At 43.3% G+C, this 8,338-nt stretch overlaps 1 protein-coding gene across 1 annotated transcript in view; it reads left to right on the top strand.

The window, feature by feature from the left end:
• Positions 1 to 1,541: 1,541 nt before the first annotated feature.
• The window catches only part of LOC134649430 (tubulin-specific chaperone D), a 37,898-nt gene continuing 31,101 nt past the window's right edge, over positions 1,542 to 8,338 (top strand). The window contains exons 1-5 of the mRNA XM_063504175.1: positions 1,542 to 2,084; positions 2,697 to 2,856; positions 3,897 to 4,020; positions 5,114 to 5,364; positions 6,194 to 6,345. Of these exons, the coding sequence (XP_063360245.1) occupies positions 1,725 to 2,084; positions 2,697 to 2,856; positions 3,897 to 4,020; positions 5,114 to 5,364; positions 6,194 to 6,345 (1,047 nt within the window). The 5' untranslated portion in view covers positions 1,542 to 1,724. The remainder of the gene's footprint in view (positions 2,085 to 2,696; positions 2,857 to 3,896; positions 4,021 to 5,113; positions 5,365 to 6,193; positions 6,346 to 8,338) is intronic.

Genomic DNA, 8,338 nt, shown 5'->3' with positions numbered 1-8,338 from the left:
ATAAACGTCAGTCCATACATTAGTGTTGAGTCGCTCACTCGTGAGGCACCTCATTTGTACCACTCATTTTGTTAATTTGTCGCAGTACTTCGTACCGCAAAAATGTCTTACTTCACTCCTCTATTCATTTTACTTGATTCTAAAATTATCTTTCTTCTAAAAGTTCTATTCTTAACCTCCAGAATTGCACTCCAATTAAATTAAATGTTACTATTTATTTATTTATAAAGGAAGTGATCAATACATAAATATGTATATACATTAAATATTTTTGTCGCCGTTGGAATTAATGGAATAGTCGACGCTGAAAATATGCTAGTACCTCACCTCATTTGAAGTAAGACATTGTAACACCTCATTTTAGTAAATGAGGTACTCATACAAACTCATTTTAAATTGATGTCCTACCCATCACTACCATACATTGTGTATGACCGTTGGCCGCCTATTTTCGACAGAGGGGAAAGCCTGTTAATGGCTACTCCGTTTAGTTGTATCCTCCAAGGGCCATGCGGATGCAAACGCCAATTTGATTCCCCGATCAAATCAGCAGGTGTGGTACGGACACATAAATGCCAATTTTCGAAGTTAGTATCTATGGAATGCAAATTGGTGATTAAATTGTGTATATGTGGACGCTAGATCAAATCGGTCGATTAGCCCAGCTCGTCTGGACTCTATTTAAACACACATTTTTAGCTCAAGCATAAGGATTTTGTAAATAATTTGTACTTATCGCTGTATCGGTCCAGACGGGCTGACTAATTGACGTCGAGTCCTTATCGGTCCATTAGATCATCCGGTCGTCTGTAAGAGCTTTTATAGCCCCCTACACACTCGTGCGCGAATCGCGACGCGAAGCCGTGAACGCGAATGTAGAGTCGATTTCGTAGATCTGCGAACTTAGATATCATGAAATCATGGGCTCCAACACCTTGTAAAAGCCATAACATATAATAAATAATACTAACAACACTATTAGCACGTAAGGTTTATCTGTAAGTGCTAGTATGTATAAAATAAACAATAAACAATAACACATTATCGCACCATTCAAGGTCACGGTGCGCCGCAACCATATGTGAGAGCAAGAAAGAGATATCTGTTTCTAGCTCTCACTTATGGGTGCGACGCACCAAGGACGCGGGTAGTGCGGTAGTGTGTAAGGGCTTTAACAAATGCGATTATCGATTACGTTTGTAGAGGCCGTAAAAGTGACTGTGCTTTTAAAGTGAAGTTCAATCGAGACAATTTTCCGCCAATCTGATGAAATTGTTTGATCGAATCAGGCCGTGCGGACGCAAAAGCCAATTTGATTCCCCGATCAAATCAGCAGGTGCGGACACATAAATGCCAATTTTCGAAGTTAGGAATGCAAATTGGTGATTGAATTTTATTGTGTAAGTGTGGACGCTAGATGAGATTGGCGCCAATTATTTTCCTTATCAAATCGGTCAATTTGCACAACTCGTCTGGACTAAACTTAAAAATCTTGAAAAAATGACGTCAGGGTGACAGTTGTGTTGTGACAGTGACAGCAAACGCAATCAAGCAAGACAAAAAGGAAGTTTTCAAAATCGGAAATACTAGTTATTCCAACAAAATAAATAAGAAATATATTGTGTTTGTGTAAGGTTTTCTACGGAGTTTCGGGTCCGATCTAACGGAACTCGATTAATTTGTAGGGAATAAAGTAAAACCTAGTTATTTACCCCTCTAAAGACATGGTTGGGATAGAAGCCGACATGAACCACGATGACGACTGCGACAACATTGGACTCGGTTGCGCTTTGGAGCACTTTTCTGAGGTCGAAGATGTGTTAAACATGATCGATAATGTAAAAAATATTTACAACACCCCTTCCTTGGAGGTCGAATATTATAAATTAAATGGTATACTAAAACAATACTATGAGCAGCCACATCTGCTCGATCCGCATTTAGACAAGATTTTAGGAAAGCTTATTGCCATTATCAAGGATAAGGAATCTCCTCTTGAATTAAAACATGCTACATTCAATTATATGTACCAGATCATAAGAGTAAGAGGATACAAAGTGGTTGTAAGACATCTCCCCCATGAGGTAAACAAAATATGTTTTTTCTTGTACAGTCACCGCACGGTCCCACGGGATTGTTATGTTAGGGTTCTTGCTAAATTGGAAAATCTATAGTGTAAATATTGAACAACCAATAAAGCTTCGACCCTAAATGTCTCAACAGTTGCGGAGCGTGATGGTCCAGTCATGATCATAGATTTATAAATCAAATATGTATATAAGTGTTTATGGTCTCTGCTTATTTACTAATTGCTTGCCGAGAGCATTGTAAAACAGTGTGAGATATGCCTACAGAAAGGAAATTCTTGATTGAATACACAGTAAGATACTAATGTGGAATTGCTTACTTTACACATATGTGTCACAATTAATTTTCTTCTGAATATTTACCTTTTGTCTGTGTTTGCTTTGGATCTTGAACATATTTCTACCAATAACACCATTTCTTCCTATAACGGTCAATACTACTATGAAGCACTGGTTAGTATTGGTTGGTGTATGAACAAATGTTGCTATGTATTTTTTATGTCACTATGGTTAACACAATATGTTGTATTGATTTTTGAAAGAGCCCTTGAGGCCTACTTTCAGATTTTTATCTTAATTTTGAATTTAGTACATAAAAATTCTTGTCAGGTTTCCGACTTGCTGTATGTCCTCACCTTCCTGGAAGCTGAAGACCCTAACAACAAGGAGACATGGCGCAGCAGATTTGTGCTGCTCTTGTGGCTGTCCATTGTAGTCATTATCCCATTCCACATGAGTCGGCTCGATGGATTTGCACCTGGCCAACCTGGTAATAACTCAATTTTTTTAGTCCTAATAGGGAGTATTACTGCATGTTTTTCCACCAGAGTGCAGCACTAGTGACTTAAGTATACCATAGAGTAACTCATACATACTGTACCTTAAACTGTGTTTTGACAAGTTTTCACAGACAATCAAATATGACACTGATACATCAAGGTGGTTTGCTTACAAAGGGCCTACCGGGAAATGCGAAATCGAAACTCAGCTATCTGCCTCTTTATCGCTTGAATATGCAAGTGTGATAGAGAGGTTAGATAACAAAATGTCAACTCTCAAGTTTGCGGTAGACCCTTAGATTGTTTACTTGTTGTTGGAGTGGCACTATGCAGACTTTCGTGTAATATTCCCTATTGAGGCAATATGTATAACAATCACATAAGGCACTTCAAAAATTTGTTATCAATGAGTAAGACTGACATTAGTGACATTCTACTGTAATTTATTTATTACTTTGCAGAATTCCATAATAATTACTAGAATAATAATGTATTGCCCGCTACACCAATTTATTTTTTCATATATCATACCAAGATTATTTTATTCACTACTTTCACTAGTTATATAAGTGTTATGTCAAAAACATTGTGTATATATTTTGTTATTGTTTTCACCTGGCAATCCTGGCATAGAACTAACCAGAAACCCAAGATTTTATTTAGTAGGTACATTCAGCTGCAGAGATAACTGACCCCCTGAATGCTTCAAATTTTTTTTTTTTTTTTTTTTTAAGTCTAATCTGCAATCGGCTGTTCTAGCCATAATCAGATGGTTTGTTTTTTTTTTTTTTTTTTTAATTATTATTTAGGGTGGTGTTCCACTGAGCACCATCACCAGTTTGCGTGGGGGCTTACTGTCTCTGATCTAGCCCTAGAATGTGCCATCTTTTTAGCCTCGGTATGTAGTCTTGTTCGTGTAACAGGTTTCTGGCTAGTTCGTTACAGTGGTTTTGAAGTCTTTCCTTGTACTTTTACTTTTTTAGTACAATGTACAAAAAGTACAATGCTTCAAATTGCCATGAAATTCCAGATGCTGGCACATCAAAGAAGCTGTCAGTGATGGAGAGAATCCTTAATATTTGCAAGACTTATTCCATGAGCAAGGATTCCGCGGCAGAAGCTTGTGCTTACCTGTCATCCAAGTTCCTTGTCAGGTAAATGTATTTTTTTTTCGAAGAGTCCATCAACGTGCACACTAGCGCCACTGCTAAATAATCGTGATTATATTTCAATGTAATAAAAGATATTTAAAAAAGCGGCCAAGTGCGAGTCGGACTCGCCCATGAAGGGTTCCTATCGGTATTTAGGCGATTTATGACGTATTAAAAAAAAAACTACTTACTAGATCTCGTTCAAACCAATTTTCGGTGGAAGTTTACGTGGTAATGTACATCATATATTTTTTTTAGTTTTATCATTCTGTTATTTTAGAAGTTACAGGGGGGGGGGGGGACACACATTTTACCACTTTGGAAGTGTCTCTCGCGCAAACTATTCAGTTTAGAAAAAAAAGATATTAGAAACCTCAATATCATTTTTGAAGACCTATCCATAGATACCCCACACGTATGGGTTAGATGAAAAAAAAATGTTTGAGTTTCAGTTCTAAGTATGGGGAACCCCAAAAATTTATAGTTTATTTTTTATTTTTGTGTGAAAATCTTAATGCGGTTCACAGAATACATCTACTTACCAAGTTTCAACAGTATAGTTCTTATAGTTTCGGAGAAAAGTGACTGTGACATACGGACGGACAGACGGACAGACAGACAGACAGACAGACAGACTTGACGAATCTATAAGGGTTCCGTTTTTTGCCATTTGGCTACGGAACCCTAAAAAGGGGGCCGCTACATACTGTATCTTGTATCTTGTATTAAAGTACCTTTTGAATACATCAAACTAGTTTCTATGTTGCTGGATTCGCCATTCTATAAACTCAAAACAAAAACGGCCGTTTTAACTTTGGACGCACATCAGATTGACGAATCCAGCAACATAGAATCTAGTTTAATGTACTTATTCAAAAGGTACTTTAATACAATATACAACAGTACGTAGCGGCCCCCTTTTTTTAAATATCTTTCGTTAAATTTAAATAATCACGATTATTTAGCAGTGGCGCTAGTGTGCACGTTGATGGGCTCTTAAAATAAATGTATCGTATATTTTATTGTGGTGTGCAGTAATGAGTAAAATTGTGTAAATAATATGTCTGCAGGTGTATATTCTTTACTTAAATTTTAGGTCAGATGTAAAAGAGCTATACATGGGTGAATTCTTCGACTGGGCCTGCAAGCTACATTCCAACATTCAAGACCAGGACAACATCCACTATGGAGTATTAGCGGCAGTGGCGGCAGTTCTAAAGCATGGAAAGAGGGATGACCTCTTGCCTTATGCATCCAAACTGCTTGATTGGGTGACAAGGCAGAATTATCAGCAGCACAAGTTCATGCTTGTCCGGAAGTATGGTGTAAAGATTGTGCAAAGAGTGGGTAAGGCGTCAGTCAGTTTTTTACACTCAATCGTTCATTGAATACTAGACGCAACGTTCCATTAATGTATTTTTTAACATTTATTCCTGTATTGAAAGGGGTATTGATATTATTAATTGTATTTTAAATAAATTATAGCTCATACCATGCACAATAAGGCACCAGAAAACTATTAGAAAATCGTAGACTGCAGATATTTTTTGCCAAAATGTATATTTAACACATTCATATATCAGACAAAAAACGACGCACTATCCCAGAAACCGGTCGTCTAAAGTCTATTCTATTTTTTTATTCGGTAGACTAAAATGACATTTCATAGTATGAACATCAGTGTCATCTCATACTATGAAATGTCATTTTAGTCTACCGAATAAAAAAATAGACTTTATAGCTGCGTATAAAACAACCCGCCTAGCGGGTTGTGCGGTATCTGAGCAAAGTTCACGAGCGCCCACCAGGTGGGTTCCTGGCAGTGAATGTGTTAATAAATCGGATAGAACTATAAAGAGTAGGTAACTTGACCATGACGTCACTTGTTCCGTTATCACATAAATTTCATCGTGGCTAAACGTTTAGACAGTTCGAAAAAGGAACATCAGGCAAATACCCTATTACATGCCGTATTGCATTGCACCAGGGTTGACATTCCTACGGCCACGAGTAGCAGCGTGGCGTTACACCCGCGGGTCGCGGTCGCTCGTCGTGACCTTAGGTGCTGCGGCGGCGGCGGCGGGCGATACCGAACCACTGCCCGTATCTCAGGATGACGATGAGGACATCCCGCAGGAGGTATTGTAGAATAAATACTGTATTGTATTGTAAATAGGGTTGACATTCCTACGGCCACGAGTAGCGGCGTGGCGTTACACCCGCGGCTCGCGGTCGCTCGTCGTGACCTTGGGTGCTGCGGCGGCGGCGGCGGGCGACACCGAACCACTGCCCGTACCTCAGGATGACGATGAAGACATCCCACAGGAGGTACTGTAGAATAAATACTGTATTGTATTGTAAATGGGGTTGACATTCCTACGGCCACGAGTAGCAGCGTGGCGTTACACCCGCGGGTCGCGGTCGCTCGTCGTGACCTTGGGTGCAGCGGCGGCGGCGGCGGGCGACACCGAACCACTGCCCGTACCTCAGGATGACGATGAAGACATCCCACAGGAGGTACTGTAGAATAAATACTGTATTGTATTGTAAATGGGGTTGACATTCCTACGGCCACGAGTAGCGGCGTGGCGTTACACCCGCGGGTCGCGGTCGCTCGTCGTGACCTTGGGTGCTGCGGCGGCGGCGGCGGGCGACACCGAACCACTGCCCGTACCTCAGGATGACGATGAGGACATCCCGCAGGAGGTATTGTAGAATAAATACTGTATTGTATTGTAAATAGGGTTGACATTCCTACGGCCACGAGTAGCGGCGTGGCGTTACACCCGCGGGTCGCGGTCGCTCGTCGTGACCTTGGATGCTGCGGCGGTGGCGGCGGGCGACACCGAACCACTGCCCGTACCTCAGGATGACGATGAGGACATCCCGCAGGAGGTATTGTAGAATAAATACTGTATTGTATTGTAAATAGGGTTGACATTCCTACGGCCACGAGTAGCGGCGTGGCGTTACACCCGCGGGTCGCGGTCGCTCGTCGTGACCTTGGGTGCAGCGGCGGCGGCGGCGGGCGACACCGAACCACTGCCCGTACCTCAGGATGACGATGAGGACATCCCGCAGGAGGTATTGTAGAATAAATACTGTATTGTATTGTAAATAGGGTTGACATTCCTACGGCCACGAGTAGCGGCGTGGCGTTACACCCGCGGGTCGCGGTCGCTCGTCGTGACCTTGGATGCTGCGGCGGTGGCGGCGGGCGACACCGAACCACTGCCCGTACCTCAGGATGACGATGAGGACATCCCGCAGGAGGTATTGTAGAATAAATACTGTATTGTATTGTAAATAGGGTTGACATTCCTACGGCCACGAGTAGCGGCGTGGCGTTACACCCGCGGCTCGCGGTCGCTCGTCGTGACCTTGGATGCTGCGGCGGTGGCGGCGGGCGACACCGAACCACTGCCCGTACCTCAGGATGACGATGAGGACATCCCGCAGGAGGTATTGTAGAATAAATACTGTATTGTATTGTAAATAGGGTTGACATTCCTACGGCCACGAGTAGCAGCGTGGCGTTACACCCGCGGGTCGCGGTCGCTCGTCGTGACCTTGGGTGCTGCGGCGGCGGCGGCGGGCGACACCGAACCACTGCCCGTACCTCAGGATGACGATGAGGACATCCCACAGGAGGTATTGTAGAATAAATGCTGTATTGTATTGTAAATAGGGTTGACATTCCTACGGCCACGAGTAGCGGCGTGGCGTTACACCCGCGGCTCGCGGTCGCTCGTCGTGACCTTGGGTGCAGCGGCGGCGGCGGCGGGCGACACCGAACCACTGCCCGTACCTCAGGATGACGATGAGGACATCCCGCAGGAGGTATTGTAGAATAAATACTGTATTGTATTGTAAATAGGGTTGACATTCCTACGGCCACGAGTAGCAGCGTGGCGTTACACCCGCGGGTCGCGGTCGCTCGTCGTGACCTTGGGTGCTGCGGCGGCGGCGGCGGGCGACACCGAACCACTGCCCGTACCTCAGGATGACGATGAGGACATCCCGCAGGAGGTACTGTAGAATAAATACTGTATTGTATTGTAAATAGGGTTGACATTCCTACGGCCACGAGTAGCAGCGTGGCGTTACACCCGCGGGTCGCGGTCGCTCGTCGTGACCTTGGGTGCTGCGGCGGCGGCGGCGGGCGACACCGAACCACTGCCCGTACCTCAGGATGACGATGAGGACATCCCACAGGAGGTATTGTAGAATAAATGCTGTATTGTATTGTAAATAGGGTTGACATTCCTACGGCCACGAGTAGCAGCGTGGCGTTACACCCGCGGGTCGCGGTCGCTCGTCG

Source organism: Cydia amplana, chromosome 7 (assembly GCF_948474715.1).
Source record: "Cydia amplana chromosome 7, ilCydAmpl1.1, whole genome shotgun sequence".
Classification (NCBI taxonomy): Eukaryota; Metazoa; Arthropoda; class Insecta; order Lepidoptera; family Tortricidae; genus Cydia; species Cydia amplana.
The sequence above is the reverse complement of the archived record's forward strand: the minus strand, read 5'-3'. Positions and strand labels throughout refer to the sequence as shown.